The sequence below is a fragment of the Tasmannia lanceolata genome, unplaced genomic scaffold (assembly GCF_043159265.1).
Source record: "Tasmannia lanceolata isolate RefF3 unplaced genomic scaffold, GAP_Taslan_0.1 ptg000012l, whole genome shotgun sequence".
Classification (NCBI taxonomy): Eukaryota; Viridiplantae; Streptophyta; class Magnoliopsida; order Canellales; family Winteraceae; genus Tasmannia; species Tasmannia lanceolata.
In genome coordinates this window covers 12,973,619-12,993,888 of record NW_027518689.1, presented here as the reverse complement: position 1 = coordinate 12,993,888, position 20,270 = coordinate 12,973,619, and the positions used below count along the sequence as shown (strand labels likewise).

At 37.0% G+C, this 20,270-nt stretch overlaps 1 protein-coding gene across 2 annotated transcripts in view; it reads left to right on the top strand.

Annotated features, from left to right (window-relative positions):
- Nucleotides 1–241: 241 nt before the first annotated feature.
- Nucleotides 242–20,270, top strand: part of LOC143887631 (RNA-directed DNA methylation 4-like) — a 62,428-nt gene continuing 42,399 nt past the window's right edge. Inside the window, exons 1-5 of one of the 2 annotated variants that reach the window (XM_077391743.1) lie at nucleotides 242–341; nucleotides 846–968; nucleotides 1,086–1,166; nucleotides 3,574–3,662; nucleotides 5,782–5,853. In XM_077391743.1, coding sequence (XP_077247858.1) covers nucleotides 863–968; nucleotides 1,086–1,166; nucleotides 3,574–3,662; nucleotides 5,782–5,853 — 348 coding nt within the window. In that variant the 5' untranslated portion in view covers nucleotides 242–341; nucleotides 846–862. Of the gene's footprint in view, nucleotides 342–845; nucleotides 969–1,085; nucleotides 1,167–3,573; nucleotides 3,663–5,778; nucleotides 5,854–20,270 lie in introns of both variants that reach the window. The other variant, XM_077391742.1, reaches the window with a different exon arrangement.

Below are 20,270 nucleotides of genomic sequence, written 5' to 3'. Positions count from 1 at the left end.
GGTCTGGGTCCACCGAGTAGTGACCCGTAAAATTCCTAGTCATTTTGACCCGGTCGTATGACCTGGACCCATACGGGTAGGGTGAAATGCAGCCCTGCCCATCCGGTTGGCAGGTCTACTATTTACGTTGTGTTCAATCACATGGACCGTCTGGATCATCGTGTGATGTGGTCCGTATAGTACTTTTTGAAAAATACGGGACTATAAGGGCTTACACCATATATAAACATAAACTCAATAAAATCTACATAAAACCCTGCTTTTCCTTTCCGCGTTCCCTCTACTCTCTCTCTCTCTCTAGTCTCCATACGAGGCCGAAGAAGAAGAAAGGGAATCCTCCGGTAATCTGGCTATGTGTTTATTTCAGTATTTTTTTTTTCTATTTCCAGATAAGAAGTATCTAGTCTACTAGCAAATGAAAGGAAAACAAAAAATAGACCAAGATCAAGGGCAAACATAGATCATTTTCCAATATAAATGAAATCCAATGTCTAACATATGTATTGATCTGCTATGAGTGCAGATTTGATAATGGCAATTCAGTATCATGTTTTTATAATGGCACTGCTCACTTTGTTTTAAACTTTTCTGATTAGCCTCTGAGAGCTTTTTTGTGATTGTAATAGTCTTTGTACAGTTACTTAAAAATGTAAAACGAAGAAAGTAGTGCGATTATCAAAACATGGCAGTGTGGATATCAGTCCTCTGTAATCCTCCTTGTCCACAAGTTCATCTTCTTCCATTGCTCCTGTTTTTCCTAGTAATTATATAGTCTTCTCTCTTTTCCCTGATTTTCATGAATTTCTAAACCCTAAAAATAGTTTCATCTTTTGATTTGTTTCCAGAGTTACTGTTATTCACCATGGCAAAGTTATCTGAGTGCACTTCTTCTCTGAGTTCTGCAAATGGGAAGCCTGTGGTTGTTAGAGTTAAAAGGAAAGCTTTCCAAGCTCGGCTTGATGCTTTTTGTGAGTTTGAGGCTTTTATTTGACTATTTTTTTTCTTTTTTTTGGGCCTTATTTGATGATGATTGGAGCAATTAAGGGAGAGTGGATATTTGATTTCGGAGGTTTTCTTCTTTATAGGGTTGGAAATTAATGAAAGACCTCTCAAGCGTCCGTTCTTGGATTTTGGGAACCTTTCCATCTCTGATTCTAGCGGAAAAGGTGAAAGACACTTATCATCTCTTATAAAATTTGGATTTTTTTTTATCTCAATTTATGATCTGAATAGATGACTTTTTGTTTTTAATGTCTTCGTTGGAGCACTAAATTCAAACATGAAATAGTAATCTTATGTGGAAGGACGATCAGTAAATAATGGTCTGTTTGGGTGTGCAACCCTATTTCATTTTAGGTGCAATTGGGGTGTAAACTTGCAATCTATTTTTTGTTAAAGTTTACACACATTGCACCTGATAATGCAATTCACATAGAAAATAGATTGCAGGTTTTCACTCATATATATCCTTGGGTATGCATATTGCACCACATAGCTCAAAAAAAGCTATCCAAGGATATATTTTTGGTGCAATATTGTGCCCATGGAAGCATGTTATATATCCTTGGGTAGAACATTGATTTTTGATCGGAAAATCATCCACCATAGAATCTAATACTTATTCTTGTAAGAATAGATGGGGAAATTTTCACCCCGAATCCATTGAAAGTTATTGTTCGTCCTAAACCTAAGAGGACATATGCATATAGTTTCTTAACTATTTGTCAACTAATCGAGGAAAGTCAAGAGACCGGACAAATCTATGCTCTTTAAATGTGTTTTAGAGTTAGAAAGTGTCTAGGATTAAGAGTCTTTAATTTGGGAATTTTTTTGGAGTCAAGTCAAATGTATGATCTACACAAGGGGTCTTTGGATTGGTTTTGTAACTATTGCGAAAGTTGAAGTTTATGCTAGGAGTTTTACTATTTTCTTTTATGCTGGGAGTTTTACTATTTTCTTTTTGAGACAACGCCATATACTCTATGATACTCAGATGCTTTTGCATGCCTAACTTACCAGGTCTGACATGACATGATACCTGAATACTTAACGGGTACTTCATGTCTTCATTGATATTTCTGTTGGCCAGCTGGCTTGATTCAAACATATGCCTCTCTATTCAAATTTTCTATCATTTTTTTTCTCTTTTTAGTATCTTATATCGATCTGCCCTTATCTTTTTAAGCTAGTTATGGATGAGCTACGGAGGGTATCCAGGATGAGGTGACGTAGTGTATGTTTGTGCTGTTAGAGAGGCATATTCCGGGCTAAAAAAAAACTGGCTTCTTGAAAAATATTAAAGTAGCAACTCCCCATGGAAAGTAATTTCTTGTTTTAATTTTAAAATATTGCCTCTTACACTTAAAATGGTTAGATTTCAGTTCCTAAAAACACTAATTCTTTAGAACATAGCCACTATTCTCCATTATCTGATTTGTCTCGAATTCTATGCCGAAATTGGGGACCTATTGGGCGGGGCTGGGTTTTTTGTGCTTTTAGGAGTAAAAGGAAGAATTCTTGGAGGATCACACCTTTGACAATTATGTGGGGGTTGAGGAATGAAAGAATAGCAGAAAAGGTAATGAATCTCCAGCTAAGAAGGTGATGTTTAGAAGAATCAAGTTCTCCATAATCAACTAGGCTGTTACAAAATAAGAGTTCCAGGATTTTTAATGGGGGATATCATGCAGAAATATGTGGTTGTCAGAATGTGTTTGGGCTATTACATGTGAGGGGCTGCATGTGTTTAAGGAGGATCTATTGGGATCGTAGATCCTAATGAAGTGGGAGCTTGTGTGTTTCTTGAGAGGCTTTGGGTGTTTAAGGAGTATCCTATTGGTTATCTTTGATTTAAAGGTGATTCCGCTAATGTCATTATTGGGCGTCCAAGAAGAGAGTTGGGTCGTGGGGACTTGCTAATCATATTTCTCAAACTATGGACTGGAGTAGGATCTACGTTCTCTACGCATATCCCCGTGGTGTGCAAAGTGCAAACGACATGGTGGGTTGTATGGTTCGGGAAGCCTTAACTCTAGGATCCATGCGACCACTTTTCCTTGCATTGTTGGGCATTACTATTTGTTTTTCTGTTTCTTTGTTTTCTGTTTCTTTGTTTTCTGTTAAATAACTTATGTTATCTTTCGAAAACAAAAGAAACGAAAAAAGTATGTGTATAGTTTCAAAATGCCACTGCGTCATCATGACTTCCCTGAGTCAACTCCCTTTAACCTTGGCCGTGTACTTGTCTGAGTACGCATTTTTTCCTACAAAGCCAATGGAAACTCCTTTGACTCTCCCGAGTTATGACCGCGTTAACTGAGTACTCAACTGCGTCAATCGATTACTCGCTCGCGTTGTGCTGAGTCGACTAGGATTTGCTTTGGCCGCGTTATGACCCACATCTGCATTTTGAAACACTGATTATATGTCTTAGGTTATCTTCTGTTTATTTTTTCTATATACACTGTGGGTTTGCTTTAATTGGATGCTTTCTCTCTGTCTTATATGCATATAATCTTTTAGTTGTCTTTTACAACTCTTCTTGACTCAGTTATTATGTTCGCGCTTTCTTAGAGGAGTTGAAGACCAAAAAGCTGTTAGTACATCACGTAGAGACAGTAAGCAGTTCTGAGGCTACAAAAGAGATTTTGCAATCATTTATGGTCAGTTTGTCAATCTATCTTTCCATTTTGTCATCTGTTATTCGCCAAAAGCTCATTCCAATTATTTTGTACTTTTTTTTAAAATTTTTTATCGAACTAGACCTATCACATAGTACACATCCTGGAAAGGGTTCAGAAACTACTAAATAATGGCACGGGATACATTTTATCTGGTGAGATGTTAATGTGTTGATTCATGGATCTGTTTCAATGTCTATACCTGTGGTTTGATATTTGAACAAGATGTACTGAGAAACCACAAATTTCATTTATATGAGTTCATGATTGGATTTCTAAGCGGCCCTAATTTGTTGTTGTTTTCTTGCTAGTTGCTTCTTTCCTTAGATCATTAGAGAACAATATATCTGATATTGCAACAGGTCATACAGACACTCGTTCCCTATAGTTCTTAATGAAGAAATCAATTTTATAGCCCTAGATCAACCGGTCACGAATGTGGATCTCAATATTTTATCCTTTGTTATGCATTGTGGTTTTCATTCAACTACATCGTGACAGTATGTATCAAACATGTTGGGAAGGCTGCCTTGTTTCCTACGGTTCTAGTGTGAAACCCAAAATAGAAAGATTTTGTAGGTTTGATTTTATGGAAACCTAGGTATAAAGCCCTCATTCTCAAATGTGAAGGGTGTGGGAGGCAAGAGTGTCGGCTGCAGAAGAGGGCTTTTCTGTTGGAAAGTTTGGGGGTGTGGGGGGGGCGCAGGGAGGGTCTTCTCTTGGGTTTTTCTCGGGTTACTCTCTTGTACGATCTTGGGTGAGAGGGCAAGGAAAGGGTTGCAGGTCTGTGGATTTTCTGGTTTAATCCATTGTGAAAGATCGTGTATTGTTTTTCTCATAGTGTAAGATCGTGTTCTCACTCGTGGACGTTGGCATCTTGGTCAAACCACGTAAAATCTAGGTTTGAACATCATGTATTGTTTTTCTCATAGTGTAAGATCGTGTTCTCACTCATGGACGTTGGCATCTTCGCCGAACCACGTAAAATCTAGGTTTGCATCTCATGGCTTGTTTTCTTGTTTTTACCTTTTTCGTTTACTTGTGCACAGTCGGATCAGATTTGCTCAGTGGTTTTTCTCAACAAAAAAGATTCTAAAAAGTTACTTTTACTATAAAAAAGGGGCCCAAGATCAACCGGTCATGAATGTAGATCTCAATATGTCATTCCTGGATATGCATTGTGTTTTCGTTCAGCTGCATTATGACAGTATGTATCAAAGAGATTCTAAAAGTTACTAGTAGGATAAAAGAGGGAATCAATCCATAAAAAGGGAATTATTATGCATCCGGATTGTAGTATTTCAGAAGCGCAGATGTGAATGAGCTTGACAGAGGCTGAAACTTGCCTTTGGAAGTATCAGATATCACTGATGAACCTTACAATGAAGCTGCTTCATTGCAAGAATTATATGCAGAAAATCTTTAGTTGCTTCTTAGGCATGGTTAGGGTGAAACACATGCTTCTGCAGAATATTCTTTAGAGCAAGATGTTTCCAATGCAGATTGAGTTGAGTTGGAAGATCTGATTGAATGACTTAGGGCATAGTTAGCCTTCTCTTTTCCCCTTGTATTTTGCTGGTTCACTGGTTTGTTTTTCTCGCAAAGTCACAATTCATTGATAAACCAGCATTGCGTGCAATTTTTAACTCATTTATTATATCAGCACTCTTATGTGGTTTTATGACTTTCATCTGTATGAAAAAGGTAATGGAAGCATATTATTCAAACTTCCTTTTGTTGGCCTTTTCCCTTTATTCCATGTCATTGTCCATGTTCTTCTTAAAAAGGCTGTGAGTTTGTATGGTATGAAGAGAAATTATATGGTGGACGGCCGTCCACCATATAAATTCTCTGATGTGAAAATCATTGAAACCCTCATTCTCTTATATTCTATATTATTCGATACAAAGATTTATGTTTCACTGCTTATGGGTATCCATCATTGACGAGCCAAGGTACTTAAAATATTTTTTATTATGGGATGATTCTCATATGCCTGTATATTTGCACATTCCTTCTCTATGAAGTGTATTATTCATTTGATAAAAAATTCAGAAAACTTGCTGTATACAATCTAATAATTGTCTTTTTTCTGAAGCAGCCAAATTCAGGTGATAAAAAGGAATTCAGTAGGAAGATTGAGGAGCGAAGAAACATGTTCAAACATGAGAATGTAAGGGCAATATTTTTCTGGAATCATATATTTAACGTCTGTTTGAGGAAAACCCCCTATAGTGCTCCGTGCTGTTTAAGAAGAGTCGCATGCCCTGAATTGTTACAAGTTTTTGTTGTTTGGAAGATGGCTTATGACAGAACATTTTACACTTTACTTCTTTAATTTAGTGAATGCAATTCAAATTGAGTTAGATACTTCACATTCCAGTACACTAGTTAGGCTCGTTAATGCATCCTGTTCTAGTGTTTAAAAACACGGATGCGGCGTGGATCGCGTCCGAAGAAAATACTATTCGAATTGGCACGATGCGGCTGAGTACTCGGTTGCCGTGGCCATAATTCGGGAGAGTCAATGGAGTTTATATTGACTCTGTGGGACAAAATGCAGAACGCGGCCAAGGGAAAAGGGAGTTGACTCAGTGGAGTCCAAGATGACGTGGGGGAGTTTTAAAATTATGTCCCGTCCAACTAAGATGGATGTGACTTATTCTAAACTTGGCCACTAATGTCATCCATATTCACAATATTGGTTTGGTACTTTGGTTACTGTTGTCAAAACATGGGGAAGAAAAAAGGATGATTCTTATTGGAATAATAGGCATGCATGTAATGTTTGATCTTTGAAGAATCCATTAATGTCCGGTACAGTTTAATAAGCTTGCAATACAACTATTACTTACAAGTAGTGATTGAAAATAAAATACAAAAACAAAACATATACTTCCCGCACAGGTTTCCTCAATGATCTTTTCCACCCTCTAACCTTAACAATCTGAAACTTGTGCGATTCTGGTGCTGCCAACAATAAATAAGCTTTGAATTTGAAGGAATTTGCAATGATTAGCTAACTTTTACGAGTCTTTATTTCTTCATTATATTGACTTTCAAGTTTTCTGGTCTTTCAAGAACATTTATTCTGTAGGAAGCACTTTCCCGCCTTTGGTGCCTTACTCATTTTCATCTTTTTCCTCTATTTCATATGTAATTTTGTTAAATGGAAACTAGATAGTGAACCCTAGGTTGCAGATTCAAAGATATGGATTGTGATCAAATCTTGTGGATCATTCAAGGACTTTGGCTAAAGTTTTTCTTGAGTGGATTGCTTTCAGAAGTAGCTTTAAGTCTAACTGACTGATATTCCAATGTTAGTGACAGTGTCAAGTAGGTTGCACTTTCATGGGCAACAAAGTGGATCTCGGGTCTGAGGAAGTTAGTTCGCATATTGGCCAAAAAAAGAGAGGAACTCAAGTTTGTTTACATATTGTGAAAATATTGACATTGAAAATATTTTTGATTGTCTTTTCATTATGCCTTTGTTAGGCTCTGGGCTGGAAGATTCTCTAGCCAAACTAGGTGTTATAAACAAGGCTTATTTATCAGGCAATCTCTACGATTACTGTGATCTTGTTTGTCACTTTATTAGTGAAATTGTCACTTATCAAAAAACAGAAACAATCATTTCAAGTGTTGCTGGACGACTCCATAACTGGATAGGGTTGAATGATCTATGGAAACATTTTGGTGTCAGCTTTTGGCCGAGCCTTTTACACCTGGAGCGTCTTGCCAGCACAGGGCAGGGGGCCATGGGATGGTTATGTTTCCTTTTTACTTGTAGTGTTATGCCAGATCCTTTGGAGGATCATGTATCTTTCACCATTCGATATCTCTGCATTTTTTTTTTTTTTTTTCAAATGGATATCTCTGAATATCATCTACACTATTCCCTATGGCATAGATGTCAAACTCTTATGACTCGTACGAGTCAACTCCTGAGTCGAGTCGCTGGGCTTTCGAGGCGAGTCGCATGGGTGACTGTTGAAGACTCTTACGAGTCAAGTAAACTCTCGAACGAGTCGCTGGAAGTCGACTTGAAAAAATAAGACTCTTACGAGTTGAGTTAAGTCGCTGGGCTGGGCTTTCTTGTTTTGATGGTTGAAAACTTGTAAGTTGGAACTTAATAACTTAATTATTTTTGTGCTTGCAAGTTACAAGCATATAGTTATTTATTATTTTGGCTTAGTGCTTTATCTATGTGCTATTGGGTTACATTTTTTACATGCTTCATCTTTTGATATATAATTATAGTTTTTTCTCAACTAAATTTATGTTGTAAAAAACTCTTACGAGTCACGAGTCGAGTCGAGTCACAAGTCATAAAATTAAGAAATCGAGTCACCAGTCGAGTCACTATGCCCTCTGGTGATGAGATTGTGTCTCATCGATCATTTTCTCATGAGCTTTCATTCTGTTTCACCTTGCCTTCATGCACCTAGGAAGGGAAAGACCTTCAGCAACACTTTTGGGATCTTGGACAAAGTAACTGCAGCAACAAACACTCAAGTTCTGATGAGATACAAATTCCTTATTGGATGCAGAGTACATGAGTTGAATTTCTTTCCTAGAGCAATAGGAACATCTAGATTAAACCTTTCATAGTCAGCGTGAGGAATGATAACTGAAATATAAGATAGAATCATGGGAAACCTGAAGATATTGAATTGCATTAGAATCCCACACAAAATGTCTGGGCAATATTGTGGATCCAATGCCTATCACATGTTTGTAAATAGATGTGCAGTTGTTGTTTATTCTCCCTAACTATTTTTTGGGTCAAGGTGGAGGAATAGACATTAACACCATCCTTACAATGAAATCATTGTCAACTAAATCTTTTCCCTTGAGGAGGATGACAAAAGTGGATCAAATGATCATCTTGTGAATAAATAAACTCATCCATGAAAGGTTACATTCATTGAGACATATTGCTTCCTATACAAGGATATACATTTGTAGCCATTTTGATTACTAGAAGACATCCATTGAGACATATTGCTTGCTAGACTACAGGAGGACATCTATTGAGACATATTGCTTTCACCACTAATTTAGTTTTTCATATGAGGATGAATCATATCGAGGTGGATTGTATCTATAGTGGCCAATGTTACTTTGGAGAACTGATTTCACTTCCATATGTTCACTACACACATGACTTAGTACACATCTTTACCAAAGCAATGACTTGAGCTCGGCATGATTTTCTGATTTTCAAATTTATGCTTGACAGAGCTCATTGATTTGCGAGGAAGTATAGGGACTAGTGCATTTTTTTTAACCTGGAAAGTTAACGGCCCCGGGGCGGACCGCAAGTATGTATACATATGCGTTAAAGAGTATACAAAAAACACAGCGGTGCATGGGGCTGATGAGGCTCCAGGACAACACCCAAGAGATCCACATGGGATTGATTACAAAGGCTTTACAGGAAGGAAGGAGGCCAACACATGGTGGTTGTGGACCTAATGTTGGGGAGATTGGCACCGTCGCATCTTGCCGCCCCTCTGGCTAGGCGGGGGACGCTCTGGCTAGGCGCAGGACGTATAGGGACTAGTGCATATACGACTTATATATACCATAATATGCTGTATAAACTATGAGGTTTGAGAGGGATTCTAATCTCTATATTTAACTTATATATACACGTGTGTGAGATACATTAATTAGATTATGGTTATGCCCATACTGTCTTATGTATAGTCAATGAGCAATTATGTAAACAGCTAAAAGTTATAAAAAGGAGAGGATACAAGTGTGCTAGGTTTCAAGTTTCAATTTCAGTATGCGTTTCGGTCATGATGGACTTAGAAACTGTCAGTTTCGGTTGGAAATTTCGGTGTAATTCCCGTAAATTCATATAATTTAGTACATACCACATTTTACACATAATTCATATGAATATTTATATATAATACTTACACCACATTTCACAAGCAATTCATATCAAGGAAAACTGTTTCTGCCCTCGAGTGCCGATAGCTTATCTGCGGTTGAGCGCAGAAAAATCATGTGGGCCCACATTTTTTGGGGTGATCCAAAGCATTCATTTGGAAGGCCCTTCCATATATAGTGTGTGTACCAAAAGTCAGATCCATAGGATCATCCTAACCCATCCAAAAGTGGAGGGAAAAATGGATAGATACTGTTTGTCCACAAATCTGCCCATTTCCCCCCTCCACAAATAGAAGGGTTAAGATGATCCAATGGATCTAATTTTTTGTTGACACCCTATTTATGATAGGGTATTCCAAATGAATGCTTTGGATCACCCCAACAATGTTGGCCCACCTTGTTTCTGCACTCGAGCACGGATAAGCTTATCTGCCCTCGAGCGCCTAAACAGTTTTCCCTCCATATAAATATAATTATGCAATACATACTGGTTTAGTATACAACTCATACATATGAATTATATGTATAATTCATATAATATATATTATAATTATGTAATACATACCACATTTTACATATAATTCATATAAATATTTATATATAATACTCGCACCACAGTTCACTAGCAATTCATATAAATATAATTATGTAATACATACTGCTTTAGTATATAACTAATACACCTACGATCAAGGTTTTAAATTTCAGTTTTTGTTTCGATTTCAATCACGATGGAAACGAAAACATTTCGATTTCAATTGGAAATTTCGGTGGAATCATGTAAAACCACAAAAATATATGAAGCATATGAAAATGATAGGATATTAAGATTAAACTTCAGGAAATACCAGAATAAGCACATATACACACTTAAGACATAATGGTTTAATAACATCAAACACTTACTGACATGTGCTGTTACACATGTCTAATAATTCAGTCCACACCATATTTCATATGAAATCCATATAAATAGTTATACATGATAAATATTTAACATTTCACATGCAATTCAAGTAAATGTAATTATTTAAAACATACTGATATATTATACCACTAATACATTTATGATTTTACTTTCGACACGCACTTCAATTTCGGTATCATTTCGGTGGGGATGAAAATGGAAAAATTTCGGTGGTTTCGTGAAAATCTAAAACCATGCCTAAGATTTTGATTTCGGCATGCATTTGAATTTCGGTATCAGTTTCGGTGGGGATGGAAACAGAAACATTTCGGTTGTTTCATGTCGGTCTTGATGGAAATTTAAAACTATGTAAGTGTGAGCCCCACTATCATTTCGGTTGTTTCTTTTCCGAGTCTGAGTTTTTTCTTACAAAGTCAATAAAAATCCTTTTAAGTCATTGAAGTTAATGCAAAATTGGCCACATCAATCATTTACTTGCTGATTCAACTCTTTTTACCTTGGTCGAGTTCTTGTTCGAGTCTAAATTTTGAAACACTTGTGAGACCTAACTTGAACTCCTTCCACAAAGAATTCATGTGGCTTGCCTTAGGAATTCTTCCACTTTTCTCTCTTCTTTTCTACTTTCTTCAATTGAGAACAATTTGAGATTTTATAACTACGTTTTGCTTTAATTGTCTTAGTTTTCATGAATGAATACGAAAATTTACCTTTTTCTTTTAGTGCGATGCTGTAGAAGCCCTTGCAGACTGATTCTACATGTTCTATATGGTCTAATATTATGGAACTAGAGAGTGTGATGCCATCCTTTACTTAATCTATTCATAGGTTTCTTTAATTTGTTTGTTCGATATTATTGAACCAGAGAGTGTGATGCCATCCTTTACTTAGTCTATTTATGGGTTTCTTTATTTTGTAATATCAGTTTGGAAGAAAGCATTAGAGTGAGACCATTTGAGAGAGTTTATTGTTTTCAATTTAATCTATTGATTGGGAGAGTTTTATTGAACTTTATTTCTGGTGATAATTTGTTTGGAAGATATTGTGGGTTTTGGTATAGGTTTCAATTGACTATTTTGATGGAATTCTATAGATGTACCAAATTGGCATTAGATCAGATTAATTTCTGTATTACCAAGTTTAATTAGGTAAAATAAATGATTAACATGAAAAATGAAAAAGAATAAATTTAATACTAAAATGATGCTCAGTTTCTCCATGACCCCCGTGAAGCATACATGTAGGCTGCTAAGAGGTTCATGAATATTTTTAAGGGAAATGATATCACAAAAACCATGCTTTAATAGTCGTGTGGTCCCAACTTGTCTTTTTTTTTTACTTGGCTTGTGAGAGCTTTTTGGGAACTGTAATAACCTTTTGACAGCTCTTTAAATACTAAAAGAGAAGATGCTTTAGCGGAAATATGAAAACATGGTAGTGCTGATATCATTACCCATTTTTAAATGTGAATATACATTGTGCACAGTTTTATCGAACTGAGAATATGTGGCTTTACTGTTCAAGAACATATTGATGTTGATTGGGCAAGAGAGCTAGACTCTAGTTGTTCCCTTTATAGAGATTGGTTTAGTTATTTAGTCACTTAGTGCAGCAGGAAACAAAGGATGGAGGCAAACCAATTGCAGAAGTAGAGTACAAGGTTGTTGCTTCTTCAACTGCTGCATTGTCATAGTCTACACACTTGATAAAAGAATTAAACATTAAACACTAAGTAATATCTGTTATGATAATCAGAGTGCAACCATTCCAAAAAAATGATAATCAGAGTGCAATATAACTTTGTTAGAATCCGATCTTTCATGCCAAAAATATGCACATGGAAATTGATTACTATCTTGTGTGACGAATGGTAGAGCACATTGAACCAATTTGAGAGTTGATTACTACTCAGGGTTAGTTTCTTTGACAAAATGGCTTCTTATTGATCATCGCAACTCAATGATGAACAAGCTATCGATATTTTGAGGAAACATATTAGCTCGAGGGAGAATGGTACACATATTTCTTTTTACATTTAATGGGCAAGCTATCGATATTTTGAGCAAACTTATTAGCTTGAGGGAGAATGGTACATATAGTTTGTTTTACATTTAATGGTATTTTATTCATATATGCGGGGCACTTGTGATGCAGGAACATCTCCGTGGCAAAAGGCTACATTGTCCTAGAAAACTCATTATTGTTGGGAGTTTTCTCTTTTGCTTCATTGCTTAATGGTAGTTTAGCCATTTTTAGCCCTTTTCATCTCCATTTTTTGTCATTTCCACTAGGGAAGCGTAGGTCTTTTCATTTTGTAAGGGGTTATATATAAAGCCTTTAGTTTTCCATTGTAGCCATAGTTTTCATCTTTTCGATTGTTTCATCTTGGAAAACCTTGGATCGGAAACAGTTAGGACTAGAGAGTCTTTTCTCTCATAGGAAAAACTTTCTAGTTATTGAATCTCATGTAAGAAAAGAAGATTAGAACTTCAAGTTCAAGTTTAATTCCTTTCTTTTGCTATTCTTGCCTTGAAAATCAAGGTTTTCATCAAAGTAATTGAAGTTCTGCAACCCCTTCCAAAGCTCTACGAATTATATAAGCCCAAGGGTGGTTTCCATGGGTTTAATCATTCACTTTACCTTCTTGTTTTGATGCTAGCAAACCAAATTGATTAGCATTTATTGACTAATGTGTTGCTTTGAGGTGTTGTGTTGTATACAGGAATTTCATGTCATAATCGCCATTACACAACTCTTCTTAACACATGACTTGTGGATCAAGGATCAAAGGAACCAAGAGCTTGCACCTACATTAGAGACATCATCATTTGAAGATGTTCAAGTCAAGAAGCTCAACATGAAGATTCCACAAGTTCCTAGCAAATGTGAAGAAGGAGCTTGGGGTTGAACATGCCATAGTGACACCTCATGTACCTTAACATGCATTGAAGATTGGAGGACAAGTCACAAGATCCAAGACAAGGTCAAGATGTTCACCCAAGCTAAAGAAGTCCAAGGAAGTGCAAAGGAGCGAATACATTCAAAGAAGACTCAAGGTTTACATCTTTTAGATTGTATTTGGAGTCCTCTTGATTTTATGTTTAAATGCACTGTCAAAAGATTTTCAAATGGTTTTTATACTTAACATTTTACATCTTTGAAAATCATTAACATACCGAAAAATGTGTTTGAAAACCTAGAACTTAAGCCCAAAGACCATGGCCCAAAAGCCCCTGATTTTTAAAGTTAAAATGGAATTTTACACAGGGCCGGTCGACCGGGGTATACTGGGCGACCGTGGCAAGCTTACTGGAATTCCAGCACTTGCGGAAAAATAGCGGGCCGGGCGACCGCGGAATGGGTTCTGTTTCAACAGAACTATTCTGTCATGGGTTTGGGTGGGCGACCGCCGTGGGTCGGTCCGCAGATAGGTTTATGAGCAAAAAATTTGAACGAACAGGTAGCCCTCGCCGGGTGACCGCCTTGGGGCCGGTTGACCGCGACGCTAATTAATTTGAAAATAAAAAAGGGCGCCCGATAAGGGCGAGTGACTGCAGTGGATCGGTCGACCGCGACGGTTGGGCAAACTAGCCGCTGGAGCTTTCGCAGGTTGACTTTTTCAACCCAGATTTTTACAGTTTTACCCCTAAAAGGTCACATTTTCAAATGAATTATATATACATCATTAAAACCTATCTAAACAAGCTTTTGAACTTTTGAGAAAGATCAAATCCCATTTCTCTTTGAGCTTCATCTTTTCAAATCAAAAGCAAAACCTCTTTGAGCATGCATTTCTACATCTTATCAAGAGGCACTCCATAGGGCTTTACATTTGTATTTTCTTGGAGTGATTGTGAGCTTATAATGTTATAATCCGCCTATTAAGAGGTATTGAGTGTTTTTCAATTTCTTTGTTCTTCATTGAGGGTCTTCTCTTCGGCTCATTAATAATTGTGAAGATGAGGGTCTCCGATTCGGCCCGTTAAGAATAATGAATCCGGCATATGAGGGTGTGTTCCCTCACCGAAGGTTTCGTGCAGATGGGCTTACGCTTTTGCCCTTGAGAAAGGAAAAGCTTGGTCATTGTAAATGGCTCATTGATCCGGCCTTGAAGGATGATCGAGATAGTGGAACTTGCGCGCAGATGTGAAGAGTGGAGTAGGTCTTGTGATAGACCGAACCCCTATAAATCTTGTGTTCATTGTCTCGTTCTCTCTTCCTCGCCTTCTCTTGCACGTGTGGTGATTGGTAAACTCTAACCCTAACTTGTATTTGTGCTTTTAATTAAACAAGGGATAGTAAATTCACTTGATTAGAATGTTTAACCCTAATTGCATTATAATGTATATTTAAACAACGATTAGCAAATGTGCATGATTAAAATGTCTAAACCTTAGCTTTCATTGATATATCTATTTGAGCAAGGGTTAGATTAATAAGTTATTAATTAGTAAATTAATTTTAATAATCCATTTAATTAAGCATAAAATTTCTAATTGACCAATTCACCCCCTCTCTTGGGTTGTCACACTTTTATTTCAAATTATTTGATAAATTCTCAAAGCTTTTGAAGCAGAAATATACATTTCAATAAAGTCGTGTACAAGCTGCTGGAATTAGCTACATTTGGTGCAAATCCTCTTTTCTGAATGTTCTTCCATCAACCTCAATAAGTGAATGCCTTCAGCTTTTGATTGTGATTCAGCTCATATAAAAATCCCCGAGATCTGTCCCAAAGTTTCAAAATTCATGAGTTTTGAATTCCCGTGGTTAATTGAACTTACTGTTGCCATGTGGATTTCGGTTACTGATGTTATACAGTTGTGAGTAATTCACTACCATCCTAGGTTTTTTGGATCTGATCAAAAGAAGCAAGAACGACAGTAATTCACTACCATTCTAGGTCTTGACCAGCCAGCCTTCGAATTATCTAAAATGTTTGGTAAATGCCTTTTGCGTACAATTGGAGGCCATGTTATACAGTTGTGAGTTGAACCCTGACCTTACATCCTTTGTTTTTTACGATCTTTGAGGGAATCAATTGCATGGACAAGTCTCTGGAATCTTTGAGTGATGCACATGGAGATCTATTCATGGCCAATCTAGGAGTCGACTTCAGCAATCTTGAGACTCTTTTCTTTTGAAATGGGATTCTAAATTTAGTTGCTCATTCATCCCCGAGGAATCTTCCTTTACAAGCTCTAAATCTGCAAGGGAAATCTCGTGAATTGGAAATCAAGTAAGCAATGAGTGCAGAAACCGTTGTTATTGTGCCAGAACATAGATGTTGTTAGAGTATATGCCCTGAAAAGCTAGTAGAATGACACTTGTTAATCAATAAAGATTTATTTCATGACATAAATGGGTAATTATATTAATGAATATGTGTGATGTGCTTGTTTTGTGACACATGTTCGTACTTAGGTAGTATAGTAGAAATGTCATGCTCAAAGTATTCACAGATCCAAGGGAGCAAGGAGATATGGTATCTCGGTTCTATGCAAGCTTTAATAGTTCCTAGTTGGGAAAGAGACTGTACATCTCTTTCTGTATACAACTAGCATCAGTCTTGCATACATGCACATGTCGTGAGGTGACTTATCTCGGTCATCTACGTAGTGGACCCTAAGCAAGAAGAGTGGGTGTGACGGTTGGATCGCGCAACCGAAGCAGATCAAATAAAAGAACAACTTATGAACTAGAGAAATGAAAAGTTATTCTTCCAGACAAGACCCTTCACATGCCCTTAGACCTGAGGGATCTTATTGGTCTGTGGGCCCGTTCTATGGTCTCAGTCTATCTCATAGTAATTCTAGTTTAGAGTCACATTCGGATAGAGCTATATCCTAAAGCAAAATCTCGAGACCATTAGTGATACACAACATGGGATTCTTCGCTCTAAAATTTAGGGAATGACATCTGCAATTTTATCAAAGCAGTAAGCTTGTTTAATAGCCTGGCTAGGCGGATTTGATAAAAGGTTTATCGGAATGTTTTATGAAACATCGAATATCTTTCAAAGGATTTTACAAATGCAATTGGAGGCCGAACACCGCTTGACCAAAATGGTATACCGAGAGTGGGCCAAAGGGGTAAGAGGTGTCCACCTCCCGTATGACTCAACTCAGTAGATGTAGTAGAGATGAAAGGACTTGCACATACAAGATGTGATTAGGGGTAATATGATTTGACAGTCATCTTCAGGGTTACATCTCGATGGAGGGACTGACCCAATGCGAGTGTAGTTTAGACTACGGAGCGAGATCGCAGTGGGACCCACTAAAGGGTTCTGCAGGATCGATCGTTTGATCCCTGCGACGATCCCACTCGTAACTCGAATGACCCAATAACATCCAAACGAGTTAGGGTTTCACATTTTATGTAACTGCACGGACGGATATATATATATATATATATATATATATATATATATATATATGTTGATGTATGTATATATATGTATGTCTTTGTTAGTTAAGTAACAAGAGACAATAAGAGAATTTTTTGAGAACAAAATTGGAGCCGTATAACTCTCATTTGATGAGAGTTATTAATTTATTAAGTGGATAATTAATTATTCATTTATCATACATTATTATGTATTATTAATATGATTAATAATTAGAATAATTATGTGAAATCCAAATGAGGATAGTTATTCCCAAACCGGTTTTGCAAGAGGTGCGAAATTGGAACAGAATAGGGAATTGGAATTGTTCTACACTTTGGACATAGTTTGTGGGGCCAACCACACGCCCAAATCAGTTGGGAGACTTGGGAAAACGTTTCCCAATTGTCCAAGGACTTTGAGTTGCATTAGAACTCCTCGCGGAGAAGGAAATCTTCAAATCTAGCTTTTTGAATCAAAGCAAGTTGTTTCCAACATGGACTCTTATTAGATAAGGCCACAATGGGCTGGAGAGTGAACAAAAATACACGCCTCCCAAGGAATATGAGGCGTCCCACTCAGCCTTGGTCGTTTGGGACGGGTCCCAATCGGTTGGGGAGTTTCCAATGCAACTTGGTTTCCAATTTGGATAGGAATTGGTGGAGAAAAACAAGGAGCAATCAAACTAAACTCTTTGCTATTAAAAGAGGGTAAAGGACTGGACGAATTTTAGTGAATGTCACCTTGGAAATTTGTCAGACCCTTCTCCCCCCTTTGGAAATTTTGTTTTCACATTCTCTCTCTCTTCTCCAATTGTTCAAAGTGACACCCTATAGCTCAAAAGAGAAAGGCTTTCAATATAGTTTTCTAATCTCTACAATATAGGTACTGATTAGATCAGATCCTAAAGTAGTGAATAAGAGTTATTCACATCCACAATCAACGGTGCAAAGAAAAGAATCCATCGGTTTAACTTGCGGGGTTCGGGGTGCTTAGAACGATCGCAACCGTTCGAGGAATAAATCAAGCAGCGTGGTTTCTTGATATTTTCTTCAAAGAGGTATTTACTGATCTTAGATTAATCATAATAACTAATCTAGACTCTAGGATCTTGGGAAATTGCAAGATCAAAAAGAAAAATTTAAAGTTCTATGCCTTTTTGTTTCCGCTGCGCATAGTGATCTTGCCGGAAGGGGATAACCTTCCTTCAGATGTGCCTATGTTGAAATTGTAGTTAAAACTTAAAACTCATAAACTTTGTCTGCATGTTTTGGAAGTCAGATGACTGATTGGATTGGAACCAATGATTAAAATTTCGGTTTCAGTGTCGGGTTTGGCATTGGTGGAAACCGAAATTTCGGCTGAAATTTGGTAATAAAAAAAATCGGTCATGTTATAAAATTTCAGCCGAAATTTTGTAACATCCAAAAATTTTCAGAAAAAAAAATAAAATAAAATGGAATTGGCCAAAATTTTGGCCGAAATTTGGGCTGACACTGCAGTCATGTACTTTCAGTGTTGGTCCTCTTCCCGAAATTTTGAGTTTTTGCCGAAATTTTAAACCATGATTGGAACTGACCTAGGCTAAATTTCAGATATAACGGTCCATAGGATTTGATCTTTTTCATTGCTAAAACTGAACTGAGATTTTGAGTGTCATTCGTGAGAGCTCTGTTTCAGCTTCATTGAATTTTCAATCACAATTACATTACTGTCACTGTTCTTGCAACTTTCATGAAGTTCCACTAGATTTACTTCAACTAATTCCTCAATTCTTGGACCGTGTTAGGGAATTTTCATGGATTTCTTTTCTAGTTCAGCTGAGCCTTCACATTTGGAGCATATTTTAATCCTTGCTACCTTGCATTTAAGCATCCCTTGAAATCGTGTGTAGTTGGAAACAATTGAAACTTAGTGATGGCTTGTGGATCTGAGCTTCAGACGATTTTTCTGGGCATTTTGAATTGTTGTGATTGTGATGCATTTGACTGCCATGGATTTCTTAGTTTTCTAACACTCTAAGGGGCCGTTTGGATATGCGGATTTTAGAATCTAGGATTTCATTAAAATCATGAATGGGAGACAAGAAAAAAATAAGCTTTGGGAAGCTTTCCCATTTCTCCCACTAACCAGCAAGATTCCATCACCAGTCAGCTCAATGTGAGGTTTTGGTCTGCTTCTACTTTTTTTGGCTACTGATATTGGCACTACCATATTTTAATAATTGCACCAACTCAATTTGTCATTTAGTTTTAAATTGGTTTGTGAGAGCTTTTTCGGAACTGTAATAACCTTTGACAGCTCTTTACATAATAAAAGATTGGGGTTTGCTAGGGTCCATTGCAAAAGGCATTTCTATAGGCTCATTTTCCAAAAGGCATTTCTGTAGGCTCACTCCGCACAACCGGCTGGTTGTGTGGAGTTTTAGTTATTTTGATGGAGGAGTGTCTTGTTTGGTGTTTAGATTTTTGGCAAGTGAAGAGTAGCGAAGTAGGGGAGTTGAAGTGAGTGGTTGAATCCATGCTTTAGGTTCTTGATTTACTTCAAGACATTTATAATCCTTTGACTCTTGTAACGACCCGAGATTTTTACCATATCTCCAAGTCATCACCAAATGAAAGTAGGAAAAACACTGTCATTTTTTTTTCTTAAACACTGCACAAGCGACCAGACATTACATAACTTAACTATTTATTCCATTCTCAAATAATAGTTTAAATCAATAACCACCATCATCAAATTGGTAAATACCTTAAATTCCAACCACAGTCTTAATCATTTGAACCCAACAAAATAGAAATAAAGTTCTAAGAACTTAAAACATCTACGGATATAACTATATCGTCGATCCGTTCTTTCTAGCACATCTGCCCCCAGCCCGTGTATCCTATATGTTCTCATGAGCAAATGCTCCCTCCTCTCCTACGGATCCTGTAGTGAAAAATAGGTCAGCAATCTTTAACAGTTCTACAGGGTAAAGGAAACAACAAACAACAGCACTGTATAGTTTTAACTATATACGTCATGGGCATAGAATTTGACCCCTTTAAATTCATGCAATACTTTGGTTTAAAACATCAAAATACAGTAACATAATACAATGCATGAATTCTACCAGGCAATTATAACACTCGCTCCCCAGTGATCATACGGCAAATCCCCATTTTCTTTCTTTCTCATTTTACGGCGGCCTTTGGCCTATAGGTGGCTTTTTAGCCTGGCGGTGGCCTTTTGGCATGGCCGTTGATCACTGATCGTCAAGGATTTTTCCCCCCACCCCCACTACCATCCTAAATTATGACATGATATGTACGTATCTTAAACATACGACAAGTTACTAATTTCATCATTTATAGTAGTAGCAAATTTATCA